The sequence below is a fragment of the Myotis yumanensis genome, unplaced genomic scaffold (assembly GCF_028538775.1).
Source record: "Myotis yumanensis isolate MYYU_CA2020_CCGP unplaced genomic scaffold, mMyoYum1.0.hap1 SCAF_16, whole genome shotgun sequence".
NCBI lineage: Eukaryota > Metazoa > Chordata > Mammalia > Chiroptera > Vespertilionidae > Myotis > Myotis yumanensis.
In genome coordinates, this window is record NW_027223767.1 from 16,153,507 (window position 1) to 16,170,877 (window position 17,371).

At 52.7% G+C, this 17,371-nt stretch overlaps 1 protein-coding gene across 1 annotated transcript in view; it reads right to left on the reverse strand.

The window, feature by feature from the left end:
* The window catches only part of SPNS3 (SPNS lysolipid transporter 3, sphingosine-1-phosphate (putative)), a 43,288-nt gene that overhangs the window by 6,879 nt on the left and 19,038 nt on the right, over positions 1–17,371 (reverse strand). Inside the window, exon 9 of the mRNA XM_070393155.1 lies at positions 1,412–1,477. Within this exon, the coding sequence (XP_070249256.1) occupies positions 1,412–1,477 (66 nt within the window). The remainder of the gene's footprint in view (positions 1–1,411; positions 1,478–17,371) is intronic.

Genomic DNA, 17,371 nt, shown 5'->3' on the forward strand with positions numbered 1-17,371 from the left:
CAGCCACCCAGAGTCAAAGACCCCACAGGCTCTTGTGCTTTACAGTCAGTGGTGCTGCCCAAATGCCGGGGGCAGCACCACTGACTCCCACTGTTTTTCCTGGGCCCCGCTGAGCCTGGGCCACGGGGAGGAGCAGGAGTGAGCACCCCTTCAGCAGCCATATTCAAGCAGGCCTTGTCGGCTGATTAAGTGACTGTACTTCCCCACGGCCCTTTCGAACGCAGATTCTAGGAGCCAGGATATCTCTGGGAGATGGAGGATGAGGAAGTGGGAACCTCTGAACCGCCCTCAGAATCCCAGCCAGCATTCTCCGTGCCGGCCAGCGGGCAAAGCTTCTCACATACCATCTCATTTCATCCCCACTTGCCACGCAGGGAAACCGAGGCTCAAAAGCACTTGCCTAGGTCTGCAGTCGACAAACCATGGCTCGCGAGCCACATGCGGCACTTTGGCCCCTTGAGTATGGTGGCTCTTCCACAAAACACCACATGCGGGCGCACACATACAGTGCAATTGAACCTTCGTGGCCCATGCGCAGTAGTCAGGAATTTTGTGGAAGAGCCACACTCAAGGGGCCAAAGAGCCGCATGTGGATCGCCAGCCGCGGTTTGCCGAGCCGCAGTTTGCTGACCACTGGCCTAGGTCATACAGCCCGAAAGGGACAGCAGCAGGGCTGAAACCAGGTCTGTTTCCTGAACTCGAGCCCGTGCCCTGGCCACCCCATCCTCAGGACAGTGCTCAGCCAAGCTGCTCTGATTCCCTGTGCTCAGGGATGAGGGCTCTTGGGTGCCCCAAGGTCTGGGAACCTGTGTCATCCACAGGGCACAGCCCTTCGGTGCTCAAAGCCCTTCTCTGGTGTCTCCAAGAAGGAAGGGAGACTGGGAAGAAGGGAGACTCTGGACCCAGCAGAGGGATGTGGTCGGGACAGCATCGGCCTCATAACAGCCCCTGGCATGGGAGCTGTGGTGGCCCGGACCCGCCTGGGCTCAGTGGCCAGAGCCCTGAAGTCCAGCATCCCCATCTACAAGCCCAGAGGGGCGGCCAAGGAGCCTGCTTGTTGAAAAGCAGTGTTGTCGAGCAAGAGGGTGGGAGGAAGGGAGCCCTGGAGTCAGAAAGCCTGGGCTTGGGTTCTGGCTCAGGGCCTTTGCACGCTGTGTGCCCTTCATCCGGGCCCTGCCCTCTCTGTGCCTCCATTTGCTCATCTGCAAAATGGGTGATAGAGGAGACGCTTAGGAGTGTCAGGGAAGCCCATGGCCAAGGAACTATTCGGTGACCTCGGTCCCCTACCCCAGGGTCTCCCTCCCAACATCCAGGCCACCTAAGAGCAGGGGTCCAGCCTGAGCCAGGCAGATTCCAGCTCCCCCTGCTCAAAGGCCCCAAGACCAGCCCCCCACTCTGACCCCACACCTACCAGCAGGATATCAGCAACCACTGCCCAGTTGCAGGACAGAAGTAGCTCCCCAAGGGCCAGGAACACCTGTGGACAAAGGGCAGCGGGTGAGGCCCCTGGACCTCAGTCACCGGCCCCTCCGAGCAATGGCTCTTCCCGCTGCCGAGAGGGAGACTGAGGCTGCACAGAGGAAGGCCCATCAAGACTTACTGGGGTGAGCCCAACCCCCAGTGTGGGACGAGCAGGAGGCAGCCAATCGGTGATTCTCTCTCATCACTGATGTTTCTCTCTCTCTCTCTCTCCCTTCCTCCCTGAAATGAATAAAAATATATTATTTTAAAAAAAAGACTTCTTTGGGATGGCTGAGTCTGGAACTATTTCCTATTTCAGCAGCCTCAAGGGTGGGTGGGCATTCCCACGGGGCAGGCTGGCAGCCATGACGGGGGGGGGGGGGGGGGGGAGGGGGTGCGGGAGGGGAGGGCAGGCCCCAGCCTGGGAGCAGCACTCTCCCTCATGGGCAGTCCCCCGGGTCCAGCACTTGAGGTCACCCCTGGGGCCCCAGCAGGAGGCAGCCAGGACTCCAGGCCACCTTTAGAGGGAGGACAACAGGCTGGGAGAGGGCAAAGCCCTTGCCTCCTCTCTGCTCCCCTAAGGCCTGTGGACACTGATAAGGTGCCTATTGTGTGTCCCCCACCCCCACCCCAAAGTCTGCTGGTAACAGGAGGCCTGTCTCTCCCAGCTCCCTAAACCCCCTCCTCGAGCCAAAGGATTAGGACAATCCTCATTCCACTCACTCAAGAAGAGCTTAATGAAGCAGCAAGAAGGAGAAAAAGAAGTCTTATTTCTCAGAGTTTCCAAGAGCTTATTGGGGTGGAACCCGCCATTCCTGGAGTCACAGGGCTGTGCCCTGGGCAGCCCAGGCTCTGGCTTCCAAAGGCCTGTGAGCACCCAGGGCAGAGGAACCAAGGGCTCACTGCCTGCACACACACCTACTGTGTGCCAGGCAGGGCCAATGTGTCCCCCACCTATCCTCTCAGCCACCTCCTAAGGTAGATATCGTCACACCGATTTCACAGGTGAGGAGGCTCAAGCCCAAGGTCACACAGCAAAACCCTCTCTGGCAAACCCCTCGGCCCTGTGGCTGGCCCTGTGCAAGGTGAGGGACAGGAAGCTGGGGGGCAGGGAGGGAGGCTCCACAGAGGCCTCAGCAGCCACATGCCCAGCGAAGCTGGCAGGAGAGAGGCAGCGGAAAGCCCAGGACGGGCAGGGCCCCGGCTGGAGGTGGCACTGAGCAAAGCCCTGGAGGGTGGGCAGGATCGGGGTGGGCTGAGAAGAGCCCACGGCCAGGAGGCAGAGGACCCGCTGGAGCAGAGGCAGAGAGGTGGGCGTGCACACGCCGGGCGGGGCGGGCAGGAGGATGGCCCAGTGTGGGGAGAGGGCAGAACCCACCGAGGAGGGGGAGCAGCTGTGTGTTCTCTCGTCTAACCAGGCCCTGGCCCTCTGCACCCAAACTCGGGAACCCTAAGGGCAGGGCGGGTCTCCTTCTGGGCCTAGGAGGGCTGGGCACCCACAGGGTGGGAGGCAGACCTGCTGGCAGGCAGGTCCCAGGCGAGGCTCAGGCAGGCCGCAGGCCCGCATTCCAGCCTGACAGGATTTGTCCCCCCAGCCTCCTGAGGCCACATGAAAGCCTGGGCTGGGCTCACAGCCACCGCCCCTCACATTCCAGCTGCTCCACCTGGACCGCCACCTCCAGCCTGTGGCGGGCACCCGCCCTGGCACCGCGCACTCTGCCTCTCCCTGCCCCCTCACAGCCACAGGACATGCTGAAATACACCTTTTCCTTCCTGCAGCTGGGCAGGGTGCATCCCGAGCCCAGAATAGAGCAGATCAGAGGGAGGCTGCAGCCACAATGGGCCATTCAGACTGAACACAGCCGCCGGCGAGGGTGCCAGGTTTCCTGACACACCTGGAAACCGGCCCCAAGCCACCAAATCCTCTCCACACGGCGGTTGCAGGGGCCAAAGGCCGGGCAGAGACGCCGCCTCCCAATCCCACAATTACAGTCTCCTGAGACGGCGGCTCAAGGAGGGGCCCTCCAACAAAGGGGTGTGTCCTCCCCGTGGATGGGCCGGCCCCACCCTGCCAGGCCGGGCTACCCTGGGGAGGGCACCACCCTCTGGGCCTTGGTTTCCCCAGCCAGGCAGCAATCGGGCAGCCCAGACGCTCTGCCAGGCGCCTCCAGCCTGTGCTTCTACAGCTGGGACCCTCGCCAGGCACCGCTCCTGTTCCCCACAGGCTGCGTGCAGCTTGGGTCTGAGAGCTCAGTGGCGCCCGTCACCAGGTCAGACTCTGGTTCCTAAAGCTGAGAAAGGGCTGTGGCTTGAAATGCAGTTGCCGTGAAGAATGTAGCCGACTGTTTGAAGCTACTCCTAAGTGATTGCCTCAGCCCCACAGGCCGGCACCTCCTGGTCACCCTCTCCCGATGGCCACAGGCTCCTCTCACTGACCAGGTCCCCAAACGTGCTGTCTCCTGCTGTGCCCCCATGTCACTGTCCTCACTGGATGAGCCAGCCAGGACATAGGCCCCAGACAGATGGCTACCAGCGAGCCCCAGAGAAAGCCTGTTGGACGCCATCACTCAGGCCACACACGAGGAGTGGGGGGGGGGGGGGGGGGGGGGAGCTCCCCCATACACGGCTCACCCTCACAGCCCTCCAGGCCCTGAGTCCTGTCCATTCTGCATCCTAAACGACTCTCCAATCGCCCGTCCCTCCTGCCCTCTGCTGTTGGCCCGGTCCAGGCCTCCCCTCTCCCTCCTCCTCATGTTTCCCAGGCCCCACACCCCGCCCCAGCACTGGAGGGGACTTCCAAAAGGGAAATCGGATTCTGCCCTTGTCCCCTCATCACCTCATCGTGCTCCCCTGCACCCTGACTGAGTCCCCCTGGGTGACAGGGCCTGGGAACGCTGCCTGGAGCCTGAGAACCATGTTGCCCCTCAGCCTCTGGCCTTTCCCATTTCAGACTCAAGAGGATTCCCCCTTGATGACTAGCCCTGGCCTTGATCACCCCAACCACGGAGGCGGGCGCACACACACACACACACACACACACACTCACACACACTGTGATGCAGGCACACAAGCACACACAGACACGTGTGTATGCAAGACCTCACACACGTGTACACAAGCTTCAGCACACGTGCACAATCTCACATGCGCACACATACATGGACACTCATAACCTGGGACACACATAAAACTCATGCATCACAAGTACACGCATGTGCAGGTCACATGAATGACATTGAAACTCAGGTGGCCAAAGCACCAACCAAGTGGACGGTGGCTGTAAACACTGGTACATGCTCACTTGGTGAAAAACAGCCTAGCATGTGCGTGTGCATGCTTGTGGTCTCATAACATGGACAGGACACACCATCACATGTGCACACACACATATGCATGTACACAAACATGCTTGTAGCCTCCCACTCATGCACATGGACATGCATACACTCACACCTTCACACACACACACACACACACACACACCTCTCCTCGGGCACACCTGCACACACAGGGCGGCAGGGGAGGGAGCCGGAGGGAAGAGGAAGCCCCTGCCCAGAGAAGGCTCAGTCCCCATGGGATGGTGGGCAGTGTCTTCACCTTGGTCCACTTAAGTCTTCCAATTGGGCAGTACCTGACCTCTGACCTGCAAAGAACGGATTCCAGGCCCCGCCAGGAAGGGTGGTGGCAGACATCCTCCATGGGCCTGTGGGGATGGGGACAGAGCTAAGACCCGATCCTCTCCTGTCATGGATCAGCTCCTCTCCCGGTGAGGCTGGCCCAGTCCGGACATAGGCCCCAGGCACAGACTGGCTGCCAGCAAGCTGCCGTGCTGGCTGGCACACTTCGCCCCTGGGCCTGCCAATCTGTAATTGCAGGGACTGGCTTCAGGGCACAAGGGCACCACCTGTTTCCCAGGGGCCAGCAGCAGCCTGATAGGCAGGCAGGTGGGGAGTGAGACCGTGGGCTCTCCAGGGGGGCTCTGCTGACCATCCAAGAAGAGACACCTGCTAGATCTTAGCAGGGAAGTGGGGCCTTCGGAGGAAGGGCCAGTGGGTCTCTACCGTTTCTCTGAGGAAGCCCCTGGCAGGTCTGGTTACTCCAGCCCAAGATGCAAGAGAAAAGGGCTTATTCATGAAGCCGCTCCAGGGCTAAGTTGTAGGAAAGGCCCTGTCCAAGTTTGGGCACCTACATGGCCCAGCTATCTGCCCCCACCACCCCAGGCCAGAGAGAAAAATCCTTAGCTGACCCTCACTATCCCCACCAACCACTTCACAAGTCTCCCCCGTGGGCACCAGGCTGGTCAGATACTGGGCCTCCATCCCTGCTTTTTGCTCAGGAGTCCTCAAAGCTCAGAAGGACAGAATTCCCTTCTGGATGTAAAGGCCCGGTCACTGCCAAGTGGCTCTGTCCTGGGTGGTGGTGGACACATCCCTCCTTGGGCAAGTAGGGAACTCAGAGCTATGATCTAGTCTGGGCTAGAGGGGCCTCAAAGGTCATCTGGGGCAGCTCCTGTGTGAAGATGGAAGGCTGAAATGGCAACATAGACTTCCCTTTCCCCCAAAAGGAAAACATAGTAACTCAGAAAAATGTTGTTTTTCACCAAAGAACAAAACTTAATGAGACAAACATTAAATATTGGCAGACAAGGGGAAAAACAAACAGTTCTGAACTAGAGTAGAGCGCAGAGCTCTTCCCAGCTCCCTCCCCAAACTATTCTCCAAAATCCCCTTATGGGAGGGAAATAGGAAGGGTTCTAAGTCCCTGCTCTTGGCTGAGAACCAGGGGCAAAAGCTGCGGGGGGGGGGGGGGCGGGGGGGAATGGGTAAAAGTAGAGAAAGTGAACAATGGCTTCAGTTACTGACTCCACTCAAGGCCAGAGCACAGCCCCCATCCCAGAAGGGGACACACCCAGTCATTAGGTAGAATATGCTAGAGCATTTACCTAAATCCCAGAAGAGAGAGCGGGGAGCCCAGGTGTTGGAACAAAGACTCCTCAGGCCTCACCTGAGCCCTGCAATTCCCTCAGGCGGCAGACACCTGCTCAACTCCAACTGCCACCCCTTTGGAGAAGAGAATGTCACAGAGAAGGCTGGAAGGGAGTCAAGAGCAAAGTCGCCCACAGGCCATCAAAGCAAAGTCAGTATCTGAGCAGAGCTGCCCAGGCCCAAGCTAGGAGGAAACACTCAGCAGACAGAGAGAGAGTAGAGGGAAGGGAAGGGAAGGGAAGGGAAGGGAAGGGAAGGGAAGGGAAGGGAAGGAGAGGAAAGGAGAGGAGAGGCGAGGAGAGGAGAGGAGAGGCGAGGAGAGGCCAGGAGAGGAGAGGAGAGGAGAGGAGAGGAAAGGAAAAGAGCCCTAACCGGTTTGGCTCAGTGGATAGAGTATTGGCCTGTGGATTGAAGGGTCACAGTTTCAATTCCGGTCAAGGGCATGTACCTTGGTTGTGGGCACATCCCCAGTAGGGAGTGTGCAGGAGGCAGTTGATTGATGTTTCTAACTCTCTATCCTTCTCCCTTCCTCTCTGTAAAAAAGCAATAAAATATTAAAAAAAGAAATGAGCCGAAACCGGTTTGGCTCAGTAGATAGAGCGTTGGTCTGTGGACTGAATTCGATTCCGGTCAAGGGCATGTACCTTGGTTGCACGCACATCCCTAGTAGGAGATGTGCAGGAGGCAGATGATCAATGTTTCTCTCTCATTGGTGTTTCTAACTCTCTATCTCTCTCCCTTCCTCTCTGTAAAAAATCAATAAAATATATTTTAAAAAAATAAAAATAAAAGAAAGAAATGAGCCCCAACCGGTTTGGCTCAGTGGATAGAGAGTCTGCCTGCAGACTGAAGGGTCCCAGGTTTGATTCCGGTCAAGGGCATGTGCCCTGGTTGCGGGCACATCCCCAGTAGGGGACATGCAGGAGGCAGCTGATCGATGTTTCTCTCTCATCGATGTTTCTAACTCTCTATCCCTTTCCCTTCCTCTCTGTAAAAAATCAATAAAATATATATTTTAAAAAAAAGAAATGAAAAGGAGGGAGCAGAGGGAGGGGAAGAAGAAGGGAAGGAAGAGGAGGGCAGGCGGGGGCGTGGGGGGGGGGGGGGGCGGGTGGAGAGAAAAAAGAATCCAACCTAGAAGACAGATAATATGAGAAGGAACAGTAGACAATTCCTTATAATTGCTTCAAACTAGATTGAATGTTCATTCAATCAAGAAAGAGCACCGAGATGAAACGAACCCCCATAGGACGAGATATAAAGGAATATCACAGACCTGAGGAAATACATGGAGGGTGGGGTGAGGGCGCAAAACAGAAAACCACATTATTACAGAACAAACACATTATACACAGCTAGAAACAGAATAGGCATTAACAGAAGGCTTACTGATATAAAGAAAATGCTTGATATAATCTCACTGACTAGAGATTTTTTTAAAACACCAAGAGGAGAAAACATGAGAGAGACGTCACTGTGAAGACACGAGAAGGTGCTCAGGGCTGGGACTGGAGCAAGCAAGCACCTAAGGCACGGATTTAAGGAGCTGCTTACTCTCAGGTGACACAAGGGCAGAGTCAATACCTGAGAGTGAGCGCCTCCTGAAATTATGTGTCCTCAATGCCTTGCTTGCCTCACCCTAGCCCCAGCCCTGGAGATGATACAACACAAGTAAAAGCAAACAAACAAACATAAGAAATATTCAAAGAGTTGAGATGGGGAAGGAGGATACTCCGCACTGATTCAGAGAAGAAGAACATTATTAGGCCCGGCCGGCGTGGCTCAGTGGTTGAGCGGCAACCTATGAGCCAGGAAGCCACAGTTTGATTCCCAGTCAGGGCACAGGCCCGAGTTGCTGGCTCAATCCCCAATTGGAGGGCAGGGGGTGCAGGAGGCAGACAATCAATGATTCTCTCTCATCCTTGATGTTTCTATCTATCTATCTATCTATCTATCTATCTATCTATTTATCTATCTATCTATCTATCTCTGAAATCAATAAAAACATATTTTTTTAAAAAGAGAAGAACATTAATTTTATTAGGAAGAGATTTTGTTATGCTATAGGATCTTTACCACTGAGACATAGCCTAGCCATGGTAAGCGTCTTCCGACATGATTCCCAAGATGGCCTTGTTTTCTCTCCCTTGCCTTGACTGCAGCCTGTAAGAGACCATGAAGCAGGGGGGCCAGCTAGGCTGTGCCTGGATTCCTGACCCACAGAAACAGAGAGGTGATAAATGTGTGTTGTCTTCAATGGCTAAGTTTTGGGGTGATTTGTTCCACAGCAAGAGATAACTAATATCCTAGCTAAGCTATTGAATTTCAGGGATGAATAATAAAGCCTTCAGATATCCAGATGGAAAAAGTGACTCAACATGAAGGATTTTTAAAAAATCAGGCTAACTTCGTTCTCCATGGCAACATTTGATGCCAAAAGACAACGGAGCAAATGTTTGCAAAGGAACGAGGGAAAGAAAATGTGAGCCAGGAGCGTACACCCACTTAGATGTTGTTCAAGTAAAGAGTCGAAGAGGAGAAGACCATCTCAAACATGAATGAACCAAAGGAATACAATCTCTCTAGCCTTTCTGGGGGGGCATGGGACGAGGGAGAATGAATAAAACTACTTAACCTCAAAAATCTACCCGGTTAGGAGAAGAAGCAAAATAAAGAACTTGGGAATGGAGGATCTATGTAAAGGGACTGATAGTGAGCACTGCATCTATTTAAATCTGGGACTGCTGTCAAACAACCAGAAGGATTATGCTTACAGAACAGACTGTGGGTGTTATACATCTAGAAAAAGTAAAACTAATGAAATAACTAGCAAAAATCAGGAGACTGGGTCCTGGCCGGCATTGCTCAGGGGTAAGAACATCTGCCTATGCACCTGAGGGGGAGGGTCAAGTGTTCGATTTAGGGTCTGGGTTGTAGGTTCAATCCCCGGCCAGGTCAGGGTGTGTGTGGGAGGCAATAGATGTCTCTTTCACATTGATGTTTCTCTCTCTGTCTCCTCCTCCCTTACCTCCCTTTCACTCAATCTAAAAATCAATGGAAAAAATATCCTCGGGTGAGGATTAACAAAAAATAAATGAATATCTCTGACAGGTTTGGCTCAGTGGATAGAACGTCAGCCTGCGGACTGAAGGGTCCCAGGTTCGATTCCAGTCAAGGGCATGTACCTTGGTTGCGGGCACATCCCCAGTGGGGGTGTGCAGGAAGCAGCTGATCGATGTTTCTCTCTCATCGATGTTTCTAGCTCTCTATCCCTCTCCCTTCCTCTCTGTAAAAAAATCAATAAGATATATTTTAATAAAAAATAAAGAAATGAATAAAGAAATCTGTGTGACATGTGTAGAATGACAGTCACCTAATTACATAACAAACGTGGAAGCAAATAGGCCAAGATGTTGAGCGCTGCTAATTCTGAAAGATGAGGATATGGATAAAATTGTCCTTTTCTGCTTTTGCTTTTGTTTTTTTAATTTCTCCCAATTAAAAACGTAAAGGGCCCTAACCGATTTGGCTCAGTGGATAGAGCGTCGGCTTGCGGACTGAAGGGTCCCAGGTTCAATTCCGGCCAAGGGCATGTACCTGGGTTGTGGGCACATCCCCAGTAGGAGGTGTGCAGGAGGCAGCTGATCAATCTTTCTCTCTCATCGATGTTTCTAACTCTCTATCCCTCTCCCTTCCTCTCTGTAAAAAATCAATAAAATATATTTTTTTAAAAAACGTAAAGGTCATTGGATGCCGTGTGGTAGACTGAATTGTTGGTCTCAGCGCTTGATGCCTCCACAGCCTTGACATGTGGAGTGCCCTGGAGCTTAATCCGTGGTCCTCTGCTCTGGTCATGCTCACTCCCTGGATGATCTCATTCGACCTCATGGCTTTAAATAACCAGTCTAGACCTCTATCCTGAACTCCAGACTCATATATATCTAACTGCCTCTTAACATTTCCAGTTGACTGCCCTAAGAGGCATCTTAAATTTAACATGTCTAAAATTGAATTCCTAATTTCACCCCCTCTGAAACAAAAACAAAACAAACTGCATCTCCATCTCAGTCAATGCCAAGTCCATACTTCCGATGGCTCGGGCCAAAACCCCTGGAGTCGCCCTCGACTCCTCCCTCTCACTCGCACTCCACACCCAACCTGTCAGGAAATCCTGTTGATTCCACCTCAGAATATACCAGAATCTGACCACTTCTCCACACCTCCTCCATAATGGCCCTGGTCCCAGCCACAGCCTCTCTTGCCTGTATTATTGGAAGGCCTCCTAATTCCGTTCCCTGTTTCTGTCTTTGTCTTTTTTCATCCTATTGTCAGCACAGGAGCCAGAGAGACCCTGTTAAACCACGTGGTAGATCTTCCCAAACGACCCCCCTAATTCATCATGCTTCTTGGCGTTCATACTCTTGCATAGCGCCCTCCCGTGGTGAAATTGGGCTGGCCTTTCACTTTGCTTTGACTAATAAATAGCAGAAGCCACGGTGAGCTGTTCCTGGCCCGGGGCCTTAAGGGCCTTAAGAGGCTTTGCAGCTTCCACTTCTGCTTTCTTGGAATGCTGGCCTGGGACCACCATGTAAGGAGGTGGTCTTCCCGAGTGGAGGACAAGAGGCCACGTGGAGGATCGGACAGCCAGACCTGGGTGAAGCCACCTTGGACGTGCCAGCCCAGCCCATCCTCCGGGTGAAGGGAGCCACTGGAGTGAGCACCAACAGAGAAACTGTCCAGCCAACCCACAGAATCACAGGAAATAATAAATCATTGTTTTGAGCCACTAAGTTTGGGGCGATTTGTTGTACAGCAACAGATCACTGGTACACCCATAAATCAGATCGTTTCGTCTGTGCTAGACATCCTCTACTGGCTTCCCGTTTCACTTAAACTTGAAGCCAAAGTCCTTATATGTACAGGGCCCCATGCAACCTGCATCCCCACCACCATTACCTCTGACCTCATGTCCCCTGCTGTTCCCTGGCTCGCCCGGTTCCAACCACGTGTCCTATACACACCAGCCATGCTTTCCCCTTCGTGGCCTTGGCACTTGCTGTTCCCTCTGTGTGCAATGCTCTTCCCCACTCCACCCCAGGTTCGCATGGCCCCTCCCTCGTTGCTCCAAGTGACTACGGAAGTGACACTATGTCAGTGAGGCCTCTCTGACCACCTTGCACTGCCCTGTCCCTCTTCTGCTCCCCTTTCCCTGCTCCGGTATTGTCCACAGAGCTCATCCCCATCGAACATACCACTTATTTTGCATGTTTATTTCATTACACACACATTTTTGTCTGTTTTGTTCAATGTTGTATCCCCAGAACTGAAACAGAGCCTGGAGCACAGGAAGTACTTGGGAAATGCTTGATAAGTAAGGGAGCATTGCAGCTCCTCCAGCCACCTCACCATGGCCTTGGCTCTGCTCCTCCTGGCCCCTGCTCCCTCAGCCCAGGGGGGCCCAGCGGGGTTGAGTGTAAAGACTGAACCCCAAGGCTTCTCACCTATGAGACCAAAAGAGCAGCATGGGATTAGACACCTGCCCAGGGAGGTGGGGGCCTTGTGGCCATGTGCGCAGACACTATTTCCCACAATGCAGGACCCAGACCACAGTGGAGGAGGAGCCCTTGGGGCACTGTGGCAGATAGATTCACCCCAAACACCCACTGCCATATTTCCACATGCTCTTTGAGATCACTGTCCGTCCCCATCAAAAGTCTGAACCTATATTCTCTCCCCTCAAATCCAAGAGAGAAGTTGTGGCTCCAGTAAAGAACTGAACGTCTTGAAAGTGACGCTATGTAACTTTCAAGGGCAGGTCATGAAAGGCAATATGGCTTCATCTGGCTCCGGCTCTCAGGATGCTGGTCCTTGGAACCCGGCCACAATGCTCTGAGGAAGCCCAGGCCACATGGAAAGGCCACGGGCAGGTGTTCCAGCTAAAAGTTCCAGCTGCGGCCTCAGCTGATAGTCAGCATCAGCTCAGGCGGCCCAGCCCTACCCCATCCTGCCTACTTAACCCCCAGTGGAAAAAGGGTAAATGATCCACACACCCCAACTTTGCCCAAACTGCAAATTTGTGAACAAATGTGTTTGGGCTGTTTTAAACTAAGTTTCATTACGTAGTCATAGTTACTAAAACAAGCACAAAAGTTTATTTTGCTCCCTAAGGAAGCCAAGAGGTAAGTACTAGCACTCCCATTTTATAGCTGAGAAAATGGAGGCACAGCAGGGCCAAGATCTTGCCCTCGCTCACAAAGCTAGTAAACGAAGAAGCGGGAATGACATCCAGGTCTTGCAGACATCTCAATGCATGCTCACTCCCATCCCCCACTCCTGCCCTCCCATCTGGACCACAAAGCCCACCCACGGGGGTTGCTAGAGTTCAGCCCTGTCCTCCAGCAATCAGGCCAGTGACGGTGGAGCCTGGCATTGGGCTCAGTCCCTCTCTGAGTGCAAACCCCTTCTCCGCTGAAGGGCAGCTGCTTTGGGAAGAAGGCCAAAGAAGAGGGTGTGAGCCAAGACCTGCTGTGCATGTCTGGATCCCAATTAACAGCCAAAAAAGTCCATTTCCCGTGCCAAGGGGACTGGAAGGAGGGAAGAGATGGAAACCCCTGTGCCGGCAGGTGGGCCACTGGGCGTGAGCTCCCCTGGGGAAGGTCCCAGATTAGACTTTGCAAGCTCAAGAAACCTCATTGCCATGAAACATACAGCACGATTTGGCCCCTACTTCAGGAAATTTGGGGGCAGACAGGTGATGCAGCTACAGCCACAAAAGCAATGGAAGAAAAACTATACTCAGCTGCAGACACACATGTGCACACTCACATATGCACACATGTCCCACACAATTATCTGCATGCCCTGACACATGTACGTGCACACACATGCACAAACATATATACAATAAAAAACGCACACATGGACTCACTCATACACACCGTGTACATGTAGAATCCTATCTACTAAAGAGGGAATATGCTAATTGACTGTCATGCCCTCAAAGATGGCAGCACCCAGAGCCAATAAGGAGGGAATATGCTAATTGACTGTCACGCCCTCAAAGATGGTGGCACCCACAGCCACAAGATGGCAGCGCCCAGTCCCCTCAGCCCCCTATCCCCCCAGGGCTGGCCCGAGGTGCAGGTAACCAGGGCCAGCTGAGGCTTGCACTGCCGGCAGTGGCAGCAGCAGAGGTGTGATAGAGGATCGCCTTCACCTGATCGCCAGGTTGCCTCCTGCTCCTGAGGGCTCCTGAACTGTGAGAGGGGGCAGGCCAGGCTGAGGGACCCCCCCTCCAGTGCATAAATTTTCATGCACCAGACCTCTAGTGAATATGCATTTACATGCAATACCCATGAAGCATGACTATACGGGTACACAGAAGTTGAACACACCAGAGCACACATCAGCACTCATATTCACAGACCTGAATATATCCCCACTTAGATGCATACACACACTAACACACATGCCCAATTTCCCATGGACTTTTCCCAAGCAGATCTTGGGGCCCATCAGTTTTCTGAGGACTTGCAGAGATAGTGCAAGAACTTTGGTTCCTGGAATCTGAGGAAAGGGGATAAATGGATGGACGAAAGAGGTTCAAGTGACCCTGCCTATTTTGAAGTTCAACACCAGCCAATTCCTCAACCCCTTTAGATGCCTTTCTGATGTTGACCCTCACAGGTTCTTCAAACCTAATGACATCCTTCAAAGTGGGCTGCAGCCAGTTCCACCCATTGAAGTTTTAGGGGTGATGTCATGTCCCTTGGACTCTAGACTCTTGTATCCAACTCTCCACTATACCTCTACTTGGATGTTGACCTCCCACCACAAACTCAGAATATACCAAACTACCAAAGCTGACTTAAAAGGAAATAAAAAGTCTTAATTGACCTATCACAAGCAAATATTTAGTCAGTAATCAAAAACTTCTCACAAACAAAAGCCCAGAACCAGATGGCATCACTAATGGATTATAACAAACATCTAAAGATGGATTAACACAAGCCCGTCACAAACCCTTCCAAAAAAACAGAAGAGGGGGAAACACTTGTCAATCATTCTAGGATGCCATTACCAAGAAAACTACAGACCAATATTCCTAATGAATACACTAGATACAGAAATCCTCCACAAATACTGGCAAGCCGAATTCAGCATCACATAAAAATGATTTAGACAGTTGTCCTCGGCATCGGAGGGGGATTGGTTCCAGGGCCCCTAAGGATACCAGAATCCGTGAATGCTCAAGTTCCTTATATAAAATGGTGTAGTAGCCCTAGCTGGTTTGGCTCAGTAGATAAAGCATCGGCCTGTGGACTGAAAAGTCCTGGGTTCGATTCTGGTCAAGGGCACATGCCCGGGTTGCAGGCTCACTCCCCAGTAGGGGGTGTGCAGGAGGTAGCTGATCAAGGATTCTCTCTCATCATTGATGTCTCTCTCTCTCTCTCTCTCCCCTCTCTGAAATCAATTAAATATATGTATATTTTTTAATTAAAATAAAAAATAAAATGGTGCATTATTTGGATATGACCTAGATGCATCCTCCTGTATACTTTAAATCATCTCTAGAGTACTTATAATACCCAACACAATGGAAATGCTATGTAAGTAATGGTTATAGATTATTGTTTAGGGAATGATGACCAAAAAAAAGGTCTGTACATGTTTAGTATAGACACAACCACTGTAGGCTTAACATAGTACAAGTCAGCAACAACATAACTTCCCTTTTTTCCAGTTGTTTTCTATCCGAGATTGGTTGAATTCATGGATGTAGAACCCATGGCTATGGAGGGCCGACGGCACACCATGGCCAAAACAGGATTTATCCCAGGAATGCAAGGTTGGCTACACACAACTATCAATCAATGTAATACACCATATGAATGGAATAAAGGACAGACAACACAATCATCTCAATTGATGCAGAAGACACAAGCCAGATCTCCCGCTCCTCAACGCAAAACCCTGTCTCACTCAGTAAAAGCCGATCCCACCTGGTACCCATGAGGCCCTATGTAACCCGGCCCCATCAACTTCTTGTCCTCTTCTCCCTCTCTCCCTTCACTCTCTCCACACTAACCACAGGCTCCTTGCTGCTCCTCGAATCCACCAGGTACACTCCTGCCTCAGGGTCTTTACAGTTACTGTTTCCTCTGCCTGGAAAACTGTTCCCCTAAATAGCCACATAATTCACTCTTTCACCTCCTATAGGTCTTCACGCAACAACCACCTTCTCAGGGAGGCCTCTCTGGTTACACTACATAAAACTGCAGCCCTTGTCCTGGCCAGTGAAGTTCAATTGATTGAGAGTTGTCCCAGGCACCAAGAGGTCACCGGTTCAATTCCCAGTCAGGGCACTGCCCACCTTGTGGGCTCCATCCTCAGTAGGGGGCATCGCACCCCATCTCTCTCATCGATGTCTCTCTCTCCCTCTCACTTCTTCTCTCTCTAAAAAAAATCAATAAAAACGTATTTTTTTAAATGTTCAGCCCTCTCCCCACAACCCCACACACTCCCTATCTCCCTTCTCCTCAATGTATTCTAAACATTTATGATCATCCAGAACATTGTGAACTTTACTTCTTTATCTTTCCTGTTGTCTATCTCCCCCGACTACAATGTAAGCTCCCTGAGGACATAGACATCTTAGTCTGTTTGATCCAGTGTTACATCCATAGCATTTAAACCAGCATGCCACTCTCTAGGCACTCAGTAACTATGTGTTGGATAAATAAATGATCGCACATTGCTAGTCACTCAACCGTTCACTCAGCAAGCAGTGACCACCCCTCCCATCCCAAGACATGATGTTTCAGGCTGGAGTTCTGAGAAAGATCAAAGCCACCCTGGGCCCTGCTGGGAGAGGGTGAAAGTATAAATGACCATGGACCAAGGAAGGCAATGCTGAGGGGCATGGAGGATGGGGAGAGGGTCAGGCCTACCAATCAGGGAAGGCTCCATGGAGAGATGGTGCTCAAGCTGGTCCTTGAAGGCCCGGAATGGTCCGGGCATATGGAAAACGGGTGGGGGCAACAGAGGGAGGCCCCAGATGCGGGAAGCCTGGGGCATGTCCTGGAAATCGAGAGAGGACCTGCACAGCCGGACGGCATGGGGATAAGGCTACTAAGATTGTCAGGAGAGTCTGTGAGGGGCTTTGAACTCCAGGATGAAGAGTTCGACTTGGTTCCAGAGGCACCAGGGAGCCATGCAAGGCTTCGGAGCAGGGAAGGTCCATGGTGCCGCTCGGGCAGAGTGGGAAGAACAGATCGTGGTGGGTGGGCAGGAAGGTGGCTCCCAGAACAGTCTTGGAGAAAGACAGGAAGACATGAGCCAGGAAAGGACAGAGGGGACCGAGAGAAGTGAGTAGGTTGGCAGTATTAGGGTTTTATAACCACTTTGGGGGAAGGAGCTGGAGCCTTAATCTCAAGTCAGAACTTCAGGTGGACTTCAGAGGTACAACAGGACGGTGGCGGTGGGGGTCTGTTGGGAGGTCCAGAAGAAGCGCACGGCTTCTGCGAGGCTGGAGTTCCGGCCTGGAGGCTCAGCACCGCCGGGCATCGTGCCAGGGCCAAACACGAGCTACTGGCAGGAGCAGCTTCTCAGCGCTGGAAGACGCATGCATCCTGGCCTCCTGCCTCCCTGCCCCTCAGCCCGCACCCGGCAGGCCTGGAGGAGAGCTTCTCCAGCTGGCTCTGTCCGCCAAGACGCAATGTCATTTCTAGATGAGCCCTCCAGCTCTGGAAGCGTGCCAGGCTGTGGGAGGGGGGACAGCTGTGTCCCCAAAATACAGCCAAGGAGCTGCCTCCCAGAGCCAACCAAGCAGAGGCAGAAGCAGAGCTGGCAGGGGGGCCACGGCCCCAGCCAATACAGGGACAGGCCTTTGCCGGGCCTCCATCTGCCTGGGCCTCAGCCCGCCT